Source organism: Pseudophryne corroboree, chromosome 9 (genome assembly GCF_028390025.1).
Source record: "Pseudophryne corroboree isolate aPseCor3 chromosome 9, aPseCor3.hap2, whole genome shotgun sequence".
Lineage (NCBI taxonomy): Eukaryota > Metazoa > Chordata > Amphibia > Anura > Myobatrachidae > Pseudophryne > Pseudophryne corroboree.
The window spans coordinates 346349638-346367493 of NC_086452.1; the positions used below are offsets into that span (position 1 = coordinate 346349638).

A 17856-nucleotide genomic window follows, 5' to 3' on the forward strand; every position below is an offset into this window, starting at 1 on the left:
GGGCAGCGGGTAGTCGTGGCCCGACCCTGCCGCGCGCCAGCCGACGCCGAAAGGAGTCTCCTAGGGGCCGCACTGCGGGAATGGGAGCGGGGGGCGCCCACGACCTCCACGAGGCGGGTGGGGGGAGCGGAGCGGCGCGGGCTCGGCAAACCAGGAGGAGAGGGGTAACCCATGAATACAATATACTAAAATGTCACAGGAAGAATCACTGAAAAGAAAAGGGGGGGAAGGGGGGGGGGGGGAGGGGAGCAGAACAGAAAAGCTAATATACAAAGGAAAAAACAGCAATGAAATTACAGTGCCAATGTACTTTACCTTCCTGGGCCATAAAATGCATGGCAAGAGGAAGTCTAGGAAAATGGCCCCCACCTATATACTATCCTAAGACCCTCCTATTAAGCTTGATGCACAACCTTCCAATCCAATAGGAAAAAACCAACAGGGAAAACTGATCTGCCTAGCAACTGCTTAGTCATTTAACAACCAATCACAAAAAGTGGATCTCTTATATGGCCTCAGGCTTATGCAGCCTTCAGCTTATCTAAACTCCCAGTGCCTGTAAATCTCCTTGCGATCATTTGTGCAAATGGAACCGTCACTAGAAGCAGTGCTAAACAACGATGCTCTTTGTAACCATACGCCACGCGTGTGCATTGTGGCCCATACGCATGCGTAGTTTTGCCGTTTTTTTAAATGATTGCTATGCAGCGAACAACGGCAGCTAGCGATCAACTCGGAATGAGGGCCTAAGGGCCTAATTCAGACCTGATCGCAGCAGCTAATTTGTTCTCTAATGGGCAAAACCATGAGCACTACAGGTGGGGGAGATATAACATGTGCAGAGAGAGTTAGATTTGGGTGGGGTGTGTTCAAACTGAAATCTAAATTACAGTGTAAAAATAAAACAGCCAGTATTTACCCTGCACAGAAACAAAATAACCCACCCAAATCTAAGGTCTGAATTATGCCCTAAATTCTAACTTATCTAGAAATAACGACACAGACAACTAAAATGCCATTAAAATCGGTCAACCGTATTTATTTAATAACACTTTAAATAAGCATGCTGGCAGAAAGAAAGAACGACCAGTCTATCAGCGACATTACGTCTGAACGCTGATCCCATTCCCATGTCCACAACATGCCTTTAAGTAATCCAATTGGCAATTCATCAATAACTGTTGAGGCCCCATCTCTCCCCCTAAACTCATCATAATACGACCGGCCAGACAGCCAGGGCCCCTGACTCCCAGAAGAGAGCGCACCTCCATAAAGCAGCACAATTGCCATTAGACTGCCATTCTTTCCTGCCACGGATAGGTTGACAAACCCCAACAGAGTGACGAAGAAAAGAAAAAATGTTAGGGATACTGAATAAGAGCGGGAGGGCGGGGAACCCAGGAAAAAAGATGCAGGCCCTATCTAACAAACTGCCTAACAAGTCCTCAGCTCCCACCCTAAACCACTCCCTTAAACCCAATTGGCCAAGCTCCCTAGCCTAATTAGCCCAACAAATTCCTGTGTTGAGACTCATTCGTTTTACACCGCTAGGAATCTATACTTGCTCATGCTCATTTGAGCACTCGCCCGTTGTTTGTCCATGCTACCCCTGAATTGCTAACATAGCCGGCCAGACATTTCAATATATTAATGTGATCTGAGACACAGATTGATCCAGGCCTGGCCAACCTGCGGCTCTCCTGCTATTAAGAAACTGCACATCCCAAAATGCCCTGCCACAGTTTTATTGTAGTGCAATGAGTATCTACTTTCAGCTCCAGGGGTCCTCTACAATGTATCACCATTTGGACTTCGGTTCCATCTTAGTGGAACTAAAAACCTAAACAGTTCTCATATGTATAAGTACTGATGCTCAAAACAGCAGATCAGTGTCCTGCAGTGCAGATAAACCCGCATCAATGTGCCCTCCCTCCATGTCAGACCTCATAGGAGCTGCCTGGGTTGCCACAGTGATAATTAAGCTCCTGTATATACTGTAGGTATATAAGAAGTCCAAACTCTAGAGAAACAAGCTTTACAAATTACTGATTGATTTCCAGTGGCAGAAAAAGCAATTGCCTTAGAAAACCATGAAATATGTCCTACTTATGGCTGTATACTGTATAGTGTATATTCTTCTGTCAGTATAACGTCTAATCTATCACTTAACTCCTGCTTTGCCCACGCAGCTTCTCCTTCAACCTGGGCCGCAGTTCCAATGATGTAGGGCTTCATTTTAACCCTCGCCTTAATGAAAAGGCAATTGTGTGCAACTCCAAGCGCAGCAACAGCTGGGAATCAGAACAGAGGAGTGGGCACATGTGCTTTACACCGGGCACAGATGCCAAGGTCAGTATGAGGAGATTATAGATATCTCATGCCAGAAGACAAGCATGTTGATAGCAAGCATATTAGTCATATGATAAAGGTTACTCTTCCACCTCACATTATTTATATCATGTTATTAATTACGAAATACTTTTATTATGGTGAAATGTTGGTTATTTTTTTTTACAGTTACCAGATAGGAGATTGAGAGATATTGTAACACTGTGCATTTAACTGAAAGGGTCATATAACTGTTCTTAATTTATGAATCATTTGCTCAACGAGAACACTGATTTGAAGATCTAGGGGTAAATTTAATAAAGGTCTATTTCGGGTCTTTGGTCATTTTTCAGTCAGTTTTTGCAAACCGACCATTTACTAAAGTTAAAACTGACAGCAAAGTACTAGTCACAGCTCTTCTGCTTCTCACAATCGTCCCCTGATGAATATCAGCCCCATGCCCACGTTGCCCTTAATCTGGCATCGGCCCACTGTCTTCACTTTCAGTCACTGAACATAAAGGATTATGTTCAGAGAGCTGTATTGGCTCTCCATGATCGCAGACATAATCCATTGACTTATCTATAATGGGTGCTGGTGTGCGGTGCACACAGGCCACTTGTCTAGGCAGGCCCACATCGCATACCCTGCACCCATTTAGGTATACTTCACACTCTGGAGTCCTGTGGCATCCGGAGCTGTAGACAGAAATCACTGGGAAAATGGTGCAGTGGCCATTTTCTTGGCGATTTGCGCATGCGCAATAGAGCTTCCCTGGGAACAAGACGCTGGCGCCGCGTTCCCGGAGACCTGCACATGTGCTGTAGAGTCTAGCACAAAGCCAGAATTTTCAGCATTGCGAGCACTGCAGCTGGTGCCACAGAGCAGGGGGTCTGCAACAAGCCTGCACGTGTACTCTCGTTTTTTAATACACCCGTGGCACACTTGGTAAAGAGAGCATTTTCTTGTAACTCCTGAGTAACCAGCCTTAGAGGTCTATTCATGGAGCAGTGGGAACAGTGGAGAAGTGAGCCAGTGGAGAAGTTGCCCATGGCAACCAATCAGCTGATATGTATAGTTTAAATGCACTGATAGAGGTTACCTCAAATCTGATTGGTTGCCATGGGCAACTTCTCCACTGTCTCACTTCTCCACTCTTTTCACTGCTCCACGAATGGACCTCTTAATTGTACTTTACTATCACGGAAGGAAATTGTTTTAAGATTTGAGTGGTCATGTGTGCAGATGTCAGGTGGCCTTTTCCTCCTGAAAACAGTGATGTCATTGCATTGGCAGAAAATCACAAAGACTATGGAACTCTTCTGAGCATGCGCCATTATTTTGGTTGGGGTGGTAGCGCATAGTTGGATGATCAACGATGAAGAGTGGGATCAGCTGTACCTACTGTATCTGTGGGTGCTGTGGCCAAATTCCTGTGACAGTGGGGTTGGTGTATCAAGCAGCGAAAAGAGTGGAGAAGTGTGCCCGTAGAGAAATTACCCATAGCAACAAATCAGCTTTTGGAAGCATTTATCAAATACATTCTATAAAATGAAAGGTAGCAGGTGATTAGTTGATATGGGCAACTTTTCCACTGGTCAACTTCTCCACTTTTTTCACTGTTGATACATAAAGCCCTGTGTTCTTTGGAATTACTTTAGGCAACACAGGGATTCTGGGAAATCATCCCAAATGATTTTTTTTTTCTCCACAGATCTCAATCAAGTTCGCTGGGGACAAGTTTGAAGTGAAACTTCCTGACGGTCATGAGATCTCTTTTCCCAATCGCCACGGCTATGATAAAATTACATACTTGTCCGTAAAAGGTGACTTCAAGGTCACATCTTTCAAATATGAGTGAAAGTCACTTTCTGACAGCCACAATAAATATTATTTTAATAAAAAAATTTAATCTTTTAAAATTTCTTCACAAAATCAAACAGAAATACTGAATTGAGATAGTTTGGTGTGTTACTCAAAACCAATGATGCATATTACAAAAATGTCAAATAAATGGACGATAAATATTAGAGATGAGCGGGTCCGGTTCTCGGAGAACTGGACCCACCCAAATTTAGCAATTCAAGCCAGGATCTGAGTTCTGCTCGAGTTTTCCCACTTGACTTGGATCCCAAAATGAGGCAAAATGTCATCCTCCCACTGTCGGATTCTCACGGGTTTTGGATTCTATAAAGGTCCCCAGTGATCGGCACCATTTCACACTGTGGATCTTGTACAGTGCAGATGTGTCTGTGACTGTCGGTCCAGCGGTGCTGTGTTGTCCATCAGGGGTGCTGTGTTGTACATCACAAGTGCAGTGTTGTCCATCCTGGGGGTGCTACTGTGTCCTACACGGGTGCTCTGTCCGTCCATCCAGGGGCTCTGCCCCAGTGTTAAAGAAATAAAACTAATATAATATTCTAATTTAAAATATATATATTTTTTTTTTTGTGCTGTACCACAGTATACATCCAGGGGCTTCTATGGAGCTCTGTCCCACTGTTAAAAAAAAATAAAACTAATGTTTAATTAATTAAAAAAAAAAAAAAAACTATTATTCTTTTTTGTGCTGCACCCCAGCATACATCCAGGGTGGCTGTGTCTGTACAGGGATGCTCTGTCCATCCATCCAGGGGCTCTGCCTCATTGTAAAATTAAAATAATAAAAGCTAAAAGCCTAAAATATTTTTTTTTAAATGTTTTGTTTGTGCTGCACCCCAGTGTACTATACAATTATTATTTTATTTTCATAAGTACCATGACACTGCTGGTGAGACTGCAGTATATTATTATTTTGTATATATAATAATCTCATACACGTATTGTGTGACACTGTTGGGGAAAGTCAACCGTAGTGTTAGAGTATTATCTCTGACTCGTACATATATTGTGACACTGTAGGTGGTACATTTTTTGTTCAAATTGTGGTGTTTGCTGTATCCCACTTGATTTGTGTCATGAGCAGGGCCTTCCTACCTCTATGAGTGTTTCTTATTACCCAATTTTGTTTTATCATTGTTGTTTCCAATTGTAAAGCGCAACGGAATGTGCTGCGCTATATAAGAAACTGTTATTCAATAAATAGATAGATATGGAGGGTGAACAATTCAGATGAGATCAGGAAGCACATATTTGTGCTGCAGGTGCTGCTACCAGTCATGATGAAACAAGTCCGTCAACATCATCTACTAAGGCTAATGCCCAAGGGCAAAGACCGCTTAAGTCAGGACATGTAAAATCAAAGAAAAAGTAAAAGTAGGATTAGTAAAAGTCGAATTAGTGCAATAACCAATAAAAATTGGTGATTATGCAATAAAGACTGCCAGCAATGTTCCCATTGAGTAATTTAAATTTTTAGAATCAACCAAACTAAATTAAATTACTTATTAATCCTCGCTTCCACTACATACATACTCTACCTTCCTTGGGCCTCTGAACTAGTTAAATAATACAAAATTTTGTTGTGTATATTGGTCAAAAACATTTAGAACATGGTACATACTGTGTGTAAAGCTAGCTGAGACAACCTGAGGCACTCCACTCGTTGTTGACAAACAACTTCTAGTCAGCCCAGAAAACAGCATGATTCCTGGGAGTTATAGTTCAACTGCAGAGCCACAGGCTGCTTTTCTCTGATGTAGAACAGCATATCTTGATCCCATTATCCCCAACAACCACCCTGAGCACAAAATAAACGTTTACTGTGTACTATTAGCACCTCCACAAACAAGGCCACCACACTCATTCACACTGGATAGCAGCCATTTATGGTCTGCTCCCTATGGTTATCAATATTCATGAGGATGTGGCACAAAATTGCTGCACACACTGTGTGTTAGCGACAGGTGCTCTGTAGATGTCACTAAGATATCAGGTTTTAGATGGTTGGTTGAACTTGGTTCACATAGGATTGGACATAAATTGGCTTCAGTGTGCCTGCTCCGATATACACCCAAAACATATCTGTGCAATGGTACAACATCAAATACTGCATGATATCTTCTGACAAACTCTCCACACTTGAATTGTAAACCTTCTCCAGGTCAAAGATGTCTTTCAGGAACTGAACAACTTAATCCTACGATGAGGTTGAAAATAATTTTAATAGATGATTAGCGAACCTTCTCCAGGTCAAAGATGTCTTTCAGGAACTGAAGAACTTGATCCTACATTAAAGTTGAAAATAATTTTAACAGATGATTAAAGCATTTAAAAATATATTGTTAGCTGCCACGTGTTTGCTGCCCACTGCTGTCGCTTAGCTTAATCAAAATAGAAGTTGTACCACTATGGCTGAAAAAATACTAAAAATGGTTCAATTCATAATGTATAAAATATACACATTTTTATTTGTTATTAATAATACATACAATGTTTCTCTCAAAGGAGCTAGTTTGGTGCAACCTTTTGGCTTAAACTGGAGGAAATTAATATTGTGAGCTGTGAAATGGTCAGAATAAAGAGGAACTGACTGGAAATAAATGTTATTGAGGTTAATAATACAGTAGGAACAACAACAGGCTAAAATTCTGTGATTTTAGCAGTTTTATGATTTTTTGCAAAAAAATACAGATCCAAAACCAAAACCCGCAAGGTGGTTTTGGCAAAACCAAGACAGATCCAAAACACGAAGGAGATACAGATCCAAACCAAAACCCAAAACCCATGATTTGGGCTGGCGCACATCCCTAATAAATATGTATTATGCGGGAAGCAGTCAGGAACCTGGATGTCGGCAACTCGGCAGTCAGAATACCGACGCCGGGATCCCGACACTAGTCTGAATGCTGACACCAGCATTCAGAATGGGGGAAACATCCCAGCGCCAGAATCCTGGCAACTGGGATCCCGAACGTAGTGGCACCGCGGTGCTGCAGAGTTAAGCCGCGTGAGGGGGGTGTAAGGTTTAGGCTGCGTCCTGGGAGATTAGCGTTAGGTTGTGTCCCGAGGGGGAGGGGGGTTAGGCTGCAGGAAGTGCGGGGGGGTTAGGGTTAGGCACCACCATCCGAGGGTTAGGATTAGGCTACGGGGCGGGAGGGTTAGGTTTAGGCAGCGGGGATGGGGACTTAGGCTTACGAACCTCTGGGTGGTGGTTAGGGTTAGGCACAATGGGAGGATATTAGGGTTAGGCTGCGGGTAGGGAGGGTTAGTGTTAGGGGGGTGGGGAGAGGGTAGAACACCCTTAACTCACCCCTCTCTGTCTTTTAAACTTCAGTAACCCTGCGTCGGTATTTTGCATGCAGGGATACCATACGCCAGGTTCGTATACTGTTTCCCGTATTATGCAACTAAAGAGTACATAGAGAAATATATTATTGTAAGCATTTGTTTTACAAACACTTTTTTTCTTTAATTTTTTTTTTTTTTTTTAATTCAACAATTTTTATTAGATTTTTTTATAGAAATACAAGAACAGGGAAGACCTTCATGATACAGACATACCAAAAACTAGAGAGAAACCGGCATAGTTACAATAATCCATCGTAAGGTGCTTTTAAGCCACATCAGTGAAACCACAGATACATAGTCGGTACTTGTAGGCTTGAGTAAGAGGTAAAGGATAAACAATCTTAACCTACATGAGGTCTAGGAAATGATGAAAACATTACCGACGTGAGTCTTAGCATAAGAATCACCATATACCTAAGGCTAAGCATACAATTCTACCTGAGGATTCACAGGACATCAGTATACCCGAGAGGTCAGTAAAGAAGACAGACAGGAGGGGGGGGGGGGGGAGAAACAAATGGGGAAAACAATACAAGTATAATCATATCATGAATGAGTAGCGGCCAAAGAAGTCCTAAGTAAAAATATTAAAGAAGTAATTCAGGCATGGTTAGCCATTCTAACCAAAGAGAAGGTTCAGTACCCATATGGCATCAGACTAAACATACAGCATGGGGTATTAAAATTAATATAATTGCATTTCCTACGAAAACAGCAGGGGGTCCCAAAGGAATAGTACATGGGCCTAGGTTGTCAAGAGGCCCTATCGATTTGTCTATATAGATACCACGTTGTGGTCTCAAAAAGTTTATAGATAAACGACTGTACATCCGGGTCTAGAGTATCAATATACCTCTCCCACTTCTTGGCAAACCGCCTGACCCCCAATTCAATATCAGGAAGAGTAGCACGCCTCTCAACATAAATAATCCGGAGGGTCATGTGTTTCACAGCCATCAAAGAAGGGGTAGACGGTTTGATCCAATTATTAAGAATTTGTTTCTTGGCAATTGTCAGGATAACAGAGAGTACCGGAACAATGTCTCTATCTTCAGGCCCAAGAGACCACTCCCTAAAATCAAGTAGCAAACAAGCCCTCGGGCGTTTTATTAACCGTAAGTTAAATACTGTGTTGAGATAAGCGACCACCTTGTACCAAAACTTAGATATTTTCCGGCAAGACCACATATTGTGGTACAAGGTGGCACTCTGCGCAGTACATTTGATGCAACAGCCAGTGTCGTCTGGGACCATGTGTGCCCTCTGATTAGGCGCTATATATGCCCTTTGGAGCGTCTTCAAGTGAACCTCTTGCAAAGAGGCAGAGTATAAGAACCTAAAAGTGGGTAAAATGTTATCAAACAATTCAGCGCACGATCCCATATTGGGGATATCTCTGGCCCATGAAGACAACGCGGAATCCCAGAGCCGGTCTCTATATGAGACCCTAAAGGTGTTTCTGAAGTAACTAAGATGGTAAGGACAATCTTTAGTAAGCACCATTAAGGTGCGCAGCGGGTCTGTGGTAGCCTCAGAAATCATTGGGTGAGACTGGGATTGAGCAAAGTGTCTAGCCTGCAGGTACATAAAAAATTCCCGGTGGGAAATACCAAATTTTATCTGGATATCAGAGAAAGAAAGCACTGCGTTGCCTCCTGGGTCGTATATGTCTCTAATAGCTGCAATCCCCTTTTCTCTCCAACTCAAAAAATGTGCGTTATCAAGGCCAGGAAGGAAACATGGGTTACCCCAAAACGTAGTGTGAAGAGAGGTGTCAGGTTTTCTCTGGGCTTTAGTGTGAGTGGCCTGCCATGCTCGATATGTATGCCAAAATAAAATATTGGCCCTCATTCCGAGTTGATCGCTCGCAAGGCGATTTTAGCAGAGTTACACACGCTAAGCCGCCGCCTACTGGGAGTGAATCTTAGCTTCTTAAAATTGCGACCGATGTATTCGCAATATTGCGATTACAAACTACTTAGCAGTTTCAGAGTAGCTTCAGACTTACTCGGCATCTGCGATCAGTTCAGTGCTTGTCGTTCCTGGTTTGACGTCATAAACACACCCAGCGTTCGCCCAGACACTCCTCCGTTTCTCCGGCCACTCCTGCGTTTTTTCCGGAAACGGTAGCGTTTTTAACCACACGCCCCTGAAACGCCGTGTTTCCGCCCAGTAACACCCATTTCCTGTCAATCACATTACGATCGCCGGAGCGAAGAAAAAGCCGTGAGTAAAAATACTATCTTCATTGTTAAATTACTTGGCGCAGTCGCAGTGCGAATATTGCGCATGCGTACTAAGCGGAATTTTACTGCGATGCGATGAAATATACCGAGCGAACGACTCGGAATGAGGGCCATTGTGTTTTATCTCAGATGGGAGACGGGAGTTTGGGGTGTGTTAGAGTGCAGCAGGGGAGAAAGGATGGAATACGGCCAGATCAAGTGGCAAGTTCGTAAATACTGATCTGCCCCAAAGCCAGTCTGTGATATACCGGTACATCGCTGCTCTACTAAATAGAACAGGATCCGGGATTCCCATACCTCCCTCTTCACATAATAGCTGTAACCTAGCGTAGGGGACTCTTGGTCGTTTACCTGCCCATAGAAATCTAGTGAAACACTGTTTAAGAAAAAGGACATCTTTCTCAACAAGGGCAATAGGGAGCATAAGAAGAAAATAAGCAATCTTGGGAAAAACAACAGATTTAATAACTTCTGCACGACCCATAAGAGACAAGGGCAGAGACGCCCAGTCTGTAAGGATTTTAGACACCTTGGACAAAATAGTACCAAAATTAACCGCATATAGACCCGGGAGAGAAGTAGGGATCTGAACCCCTAAATATCTAAGACTATCTCGAGCCACTGGGAATCGGGACAGGACCGGGTGTAATGGAAAGAGGGAAGAGTCTCCTGAAAGGAGGAGAAGCTCGGATTTAGATATATTAATTTTGTATCCCGCAAAGGAACCAAATTGTTCAATCAGGGAGACAATCGCAGGGATGGACGTATCAGGATGAGAAATAAATAGAAGCATGTCGTCAGCATACAGTGATAATTTTACCATGGTGTCCATTATTTTTATGCCTGTAAATCTGGGAGAATATCTCAGGGAAACAGCTAGGGGTTCTAAAGCTAAGGCAAATAATAAAGGTGACAAGGGGCAGCCCTGACGTGTGCCACTCTGGATAAGAAAAGGGGATGAGAGGATACCATTCCCCAAAACTTGAGTGGAGGGAGATTCATATAATCGGGAAATAAGAGAGACAAAGTCCTCAGGTGCACCAAAGCGGTGAAGCGTTTCATAAAGATGGTCCCAGGTGACCAGGTCGAACGCCTTTTCGGCATCAAGTGACAATAATACATTAGTGTCAGTGGGTTTGGAAAGCTGAAAGGCCTGCATAACAGTCAAGATCTTTCGGATATTGCTCACTGATTGCCGACCCCAGACAAATCCAGTCTGGTCTGTATGAACTATATCAGGGACTATGAATTTGAGTCTATTCGAGAGGATTTTAGTGAACAATTTATAATCAGTGTTTAGAAGGGAGATCGGACGATAAGAACTGGGAGACTCAGGATCCCGGCCAGGCTTCGGGATAACCTTTATGACCGCGGAATTAAAATATTGGGGCAAGGAAGCACCCTGCATAAAAGAATTGAATAAGACAGAAAGAGGTTCGCACAGTCTAGTAGATAGAATTTTATAGTAGTCATTGGCAAAACCGTCAGGGCCCGGAGTCTTCCCAGTCTTCAGTCCAGCTATTGCTAAGGAAACTTCCTCAGTGGTGATAGGTGCAAGAAGAGAGGTACAGTGCGACTCTGACATTTGAGGCAGATCAGTAGAAGACCAAAAGCTAGACTTGTGGGTCTGGTTAATAACAGGACGTGCATAAAGAGTGGTATAAAAAGACTGTAGCACCTCAGCAATCTCGGCAGAGGTCCGTACTCTGTCCCCACCTTGGGTGAGCAGAGAGTGAATGACCACTTTAGGGTGTCTGCCTTTTAACAAACGGGATAGCAGTTTGCCAGACTTATTGCCATATCTGTAAATGCCACAGTCTCTTGAAAATGAATATTTAGCTTCCATTTGAGAAAGGAGGGTATCAAACAGTAATAGGTACAAAGAAAATAGAAAGAGTGCGCTGTCAAGAAGCTGCTGGTGTAGGGGGTGGTAATTCCCCAAGAGAGTATATACAATAAAAAATGATGATCACCAGCGCTAGGTTGTATGAAGTATGTATATAGTAATATACTAATTAAAAATTCAGGACGGTAGGTTATATTGAGATAATGTATATAATAAATTTAATAATAATTAAAAATACAGATGCCTTTGCAACACAATTATAGGTTAATTGATCAAATAAAATGACACATCCACATATCTCCTCAGTAGGATTAAATCATACCCCGGCTAGGACTCCCTCTGGAAATATGTCCATATATGTTGTAGGAGAATTGATAAAAGCAGTGGAGTTGGAAAAGTCCATGTTAAGCATACCAAATGCAAGCGTTTTCAAGCAGATAGGGAAACTCCAATTTTTCCGCAGATGGTGATGTCCAAGGGAAATGCTGTCCAATTGATGCCGTATGGGTAGCAGGTATGGTGGTATCCAGCAATAATGAGGAGATTTTTGGAAGATGTGTCAGGCAGTCTCTAACTCAACGCGTTTCCCTGGTGTTGACACCCAGCTTCCTCAGGAGTGAATGATAGAGTACTGACCCTGGGCTCCTTATAAACCCTGAGTAATTAGTAAAATCATAGACACCTGAATACAATGAATCAACAAACCTAGCCGTCCAAATAAAAATCTAAAAATAATATACTATTCAAGTTGGTATTGGTCTCACATGTATAAATATAATTTTGTACCCAAAAACGAGTTGTGGAAAGTGTTTATAATATACCTTAAATTTCTATGTAGTTTCAACAGGTCCGGTCATGTGACTACACATCGTCACATGATCGGTTTACTGCAGGATGATTTGTCCATAGAAGGTCAGGTGACTAGTCTGACCAAAGTCTGAGTCACGCCCCGCTGGTAGCGGCCGCGCCAGCCGCGCGCGCGTCCGCATCTGCCAGGACGAGCCAGCGGCCTCCCACCATGCCGCGCGGCCCGTGACGTCGACACGCGCGATGATCACGTGATCGAAGTCAGGACGCTGCACCATGGTAACAGGCCGCGGGGAGCCCAGCGAGCACGGACCGCACACGGCTCGCGTGTGCGCACCAGCGCGGCGATCCCCATACATTCACATTCCAAGTGGATATAGAGACATGCATGCATAGTAAATCCACCAGTATTAGATGTATAACTATAATAGTCATTTTGTTTTGAAAAGGACAATAAATCCAGAATAAAACAGTTATATAGGAAACTATGCTGGTGTTTATCACAATAGTACAAGAATATAATGTTTATGTTATATCCATCACTGGAAATATTTCAATTCCACATTATTACAAGTCACACCCAGATGAATGAAGAGGGAATTTTCCACCCGAGGTACAACCACAGGGGAATAAAAGACATAAGATCATTCAACACTTGAGAATCATTATATAAACAATAATAAAACAGACAAAAATGGGGGACAATGAATAAGAGAAGTGACATAGTGTTATTATAGCTATATTACAGAGTTAAGCTCTATTGTCTCGTTAAGTCCATCGGGATGTAAAGAGTTGCACTTCAACATCCAGTAAACCTCCCTATTGCATAATTTGTTAAAACGATCGCCACCCCTAGCTGTAGGTGCGATAAATTCCAAGCATACAATTGAGAGACTGCTGGGATCATTAGAATGTCTATCATTAAAGTGTCGAGAGACACTATGTGTGGTACAATTCTTCATGATATTGCGACGGTGTTCCATAAATCTGGTGTGAAGGGATCTTGTGGTCCTTCCTACATAGCATAGGTTACAGCCACATCGAAGAAGATATATAACAAATTTTGAGTCGCAATTCATGAAGGATTGTAATGTATATTCTTCATTCATTGATGGCAACTTTACAGATGTCGTTTTCCTTGGCATATAAGAGCACATAGTACATCTAGTTTTGCCACATCGATAAAAACCAGGTGGTCTCTGTATTAGCCAGCTATGATTCAAAGTTTTAGCTTTAGTTTTATAGGTTCTTAGATGGCTCGGTGCTCGAATAGTTTTTAGTGTTTTATTTTTCTTATAAATCACTTGTGCATTGCTCGGTAGTATTTTCCCAAGAATATTATCCTGTCTAAGGACTTTATAATTATGAGTAATAATAGCTTTAATTTGTCCCGAGCATCTATTATATTTGCTAATGAAGGCACATTGTCTGTCTTCTTTTTCTTTGTCCCTTTGGTGATCCAGAGAGGATTTATGCCCCTTATGTTTGGTTAAGAGATCATTTCTATCCATACTAGAAACTTCCTTTAGGGCTTGTGCCAAGATAGTTTCTCTGACGTCCTAAGTGGATGCTGGGGACTCCGTCAGGACCATGGGGATTAGCGGCTCCGCAGGAGACAGGGCACAAAAGTAAAAGCTTTAGGACTAGGTGGTGTGCACTGGCTCCTCCCCCTATGACCCTCCTCCAAGCCTCAGTTAGGTTTTTGTGCCCGGCCGAGAAGGGTGCAATCTAGGTAGCTCTCCTGAGCTGCTTAGAATAAAAGTATAGACTTAGGTTTTTTTATTTTCAGTGAGTCCTGCTGGCAACAGGCTCACTGCATCGAGGGACTAAGGGGAGAAGAAGCGAACTCACCTGCGTGCAGAGTGGATTGGGCTTCTTGGCTACTGGACATTAGCTCCAGAGGGACGATCACAGGCCCAGCCATGGATGGGTCCCGGAGCCGCGCCGCCGGCCCCCTTACAGAGCCAGAAGAGTGAAGAGGTCCAGAAATCGGCGGCAGAAGGCATCTTGTCTTCAAGAAAGGTAGCGCACAGCACTGCAGCTGTGCGCCATTGCTCTCAGCACACTTCACACTCCGGTCACTGAGGGTGCAGGGCGCTGGGGGGGGCGCCCTGAGACGCAATGAAAACACTATTTATGGTAAAAAATACATCACATATAGCTCCTGGGCTATATGGATGTATTTAACCCCTGCCATTTTACCTCATAAAAAGCGGGAGAAAGGCCGCCGTGAAGGGGGCGGAGCCTACCTCCTCAGCACACATGCGCCATTTTCCCTCCCTGACTCTCCCCTGCAGTCCTGCACTACAGAAACAGGGTAAAAAAGAGAGGGGGGGGCACTAATTTGGCATATAAAAACATATATAGCAGCTATAAGGGAGAAACACTTATTTATAAGGTTGTCCCTATACATATATAGCGCTCTGGTGTGTGCTGGCAAACTCTCCCTCTGTCTCCCCAAAGGGCTAGTGGGGTCCTGTCCTCTATCAGAGCATTCCCTGTGTGTGTGCTGTGTGTCGGTACGCGTGTGTCGACATGTATGAGGAGGAAAATGGTGTGGAGGCGGAGCAATTGCCTGTATTAGTGATGTCACCCCCTAGGGAGTCGACACCTGACTGGATGGTCTTATTTAAGGAATTACGTGATAGTGTCAGCACTTTACAAAAAACTGTTGACGACATGAGACAGCCGGCAAGTCAGTTAGTGCCTGTCCAGGCGTCTCAAACACCGTCAGGGGCTCTAAAGCGCCCATTACCTCAGTCGGTCGACACAGACACAGACACGGACACTGACTCCAGTGTCGACGGTGAAGAAACAAACGTATTTTCCAGTAGGGCCACACGTTACATGATCACGGCAATGAAGGAGGCTTTGCATATTTCTGATACTACAAGTACCACAAAAAAGGGTATTATGTGGTGTGTGAAAAAACTACCCGTAGTTTTTCCTGAATCAGAAGAATTAAATGAAGTGTGTGATGATGTGTGGGTCTCCCCCGATAAAAAATTGCTGATATCTAAGAAATTATTGGCATTATACCCTTTCCCGCCAGAAGTTAGGGCGCGTTGGGAAACACCCCCTAGGGTGGATAAGGCACTCACACGCTTATCAAAACAAGTGGCGTTACCGTCTCCTGATACGGCCGCCCTCAAGGAGCCAGTTGATAGGAAGCTGGAAAATGTCCTAAAAAGTATATACACACATACTGGTGTTATACTGCGACCAGCGATTGCCTCAGCCTGGATGTGCAGCGCTGGGGTGGCGTGGTCGGAGTCCCTGACTGAAAATATTGATACCCTTGACAGGGACAGTATTTTATTGACTATAGAGCGTTTAAAAGATGCGTTTCTATATATGCGTGATGCACAGAGGGATATTTGCACCCTGGCATCAAGAGTAAGTGCGATGTCCATTTCTGCCAGAAGATGTTTATGGACACGACAGTGGTCAGGTGATGCGGATTCCAAACGGCACATGGAAGTATTGCCGTATAAAGGGGAGGAGTTATTTGGGGTCGGTCTTTCGGACCTGGTGGCCACGGCAACAGCTGGAAAATCCACCTTTTTACCCCAACTCACCTCTCAGCAGAAAAAGACACCGTCTTTTCAGCCTCAGTCCTTTCGTCCCCATAAGGGCAAGCGGGCAAAAGGCCAGTCATATCTGCCCCGGGGTAGAGGAAAGGGAAAAGGACTGCAGCAGACAGCCTCTTCCCAGGAACAGAAGCCCTCCACCGCTTCTGCCAAGTCCTCAGCATGACGCTGGGGCCTTGCAAGCGGACTCAGGTGCGGTGGGGGGTCGTCTCAAGAGTTTCAGCGCGCAGTGGGCTCACTCGCAAGTGGACCCCTGGATCCTACAGGTAGTATCCCAGGGGTACAGATTGGAATTCGAGACGTCTCCCCCTCGCAGGTTCCTGAAGTCTGCTTTACCAACGTCTCCCTCCGACAGGGAGGCAGTATTGGAAGCAATTCACAAGCTGTATTCCCAGCAGGTGATAATCAAAGTACCCCTCCTACAACAGGGAAAGGGGTATTATTCCACACTATTTGTGGTACCGAAGCCAGACGGCTCGGTGAGACCTATTCTAAATCTGAAATCTTTGAACACTTACATACAAAGGTTCAAATTCAAGATGGAGTCACTCAGAGCAGTGATAGCGAACCTGGAAGAAGGGGACTATATGGTGTCCCTGGACATCAAGGATGCTTACCTTCATGTCCCAATTTGCCCTTCTCACCAAGGGTACCTCAGGTTCGTAGTACAGAACTGTCATTATCAGTTTCAGACGCTGCCGTTTGGATTGTCCACGGCACCCCGGGTCTTTACCAAGGTAATGGCCGAAATGATGATTCTTCTTCGAAGAAAAGGCGTCTTAATTATCCCTTACTTGGACGATCTCCTGATAAGGGCAAAGTCCAGGGAACAGTTGGAGGTCGGAGTAGCACTATCTCGGGTACTGCTACAACAGCACGGGTGGATTCTAAATATTCCAAAATCGCAGCTGATCCCGACGACACGTCTGCTGTTCCTAGGGATGATTCTGGACACAGTCCAGAAAAAGGTGTTTCTCCCGGAGGAGAAAGCCAGGGAGTTATCCGAGCTAGTCAGGAACCTCCTAAAACCAGGAAAAGTGAGACTTCTCTCCACATAAATATACTGGAGCTAAGGGCAATTTACAATGCTCTATGCCTAGCAAGACCTCTGCTTCAAGGTCAGCCGGTGGTGATCCAGTCGGACAACATCACGGCAGTCGCCCACGTAAACAGACAGGGCGGCACAAGAAGCAGGAGGGCAATGGCAGAAGCTGCAAGGATTTTTCGCTGGGCGGAAAATCATGTGATAGCACTGTCAGCAGTGTTCATTCCGGGAGTGGACAACTGGGAAGCAGACTTCCTCAGCAGGCACGACCTCCACCCGGGAGAGTGGGGACTTCACACGGAAGTCTTCCACATGATTGTGAACCATTGGGAAAAACCAAAGGTGGACATGATGGCGTCCCGCCTCAAAAAAAAAAAACTGGACAGGTATTGCGCCAGGTCAAGGGACCCTCAGGCAATAGCTGTGGACGCTCTGGTAACACCGTGGGTGTACCAGTCAGTGTATGTGTTCCCTCCTCTTCCTCTCATACCCAAGGTACTGAGAATTATAAGACGGAGAGGAGTAAGAACTATACTCGTGGCTCCGGATTGGCCAAGGAGGACTTGGTACCCGGAACTTCAAGAGATGCTCACAGAGGACCCATGGCCTCTGCCGTTAAGAAGGGACTTGCTTCAGCAAGGACCCTGTCTGTTCCAAGACTTACCGCGGCTGCGTTTGACGGCATGGCGGTTGAACGCCGGATCCTAAGGGAAAAAGGCATTCCGGAAGAGGTCATACTTACCCTGGTCAAAGCCAGGAAGGAGG

The 17856-nt window shown here is 44.4% G+C and overlaps 1 protein-coding gene across 1 annotated transcript in view; it reads left to right on the forward strand.

The window, feature by feature from the left end:
- Positions 1-4235, forward strand: part of LGALS2 (galectin 2) — a 51517-nt gene extending 47282 nt beyond the window's left edge. Inside the window, exons 3-4 of the mRNA XM_063938811.1 lie at positions 2190-2349; positions 4043-4235. Coding sequence (XP_063794881.1) covers positions 2190-2349; positions 4043-4189 — 307 coding nt within the window. The 3' untranslated portion in view covers positions 4190-4235. The remainder of the gene's footprint in view (positions 1-2189; positions 2350-4042) is intronic.
- Positions 4236-17856: the final 13621 nt, after the last annotated feature.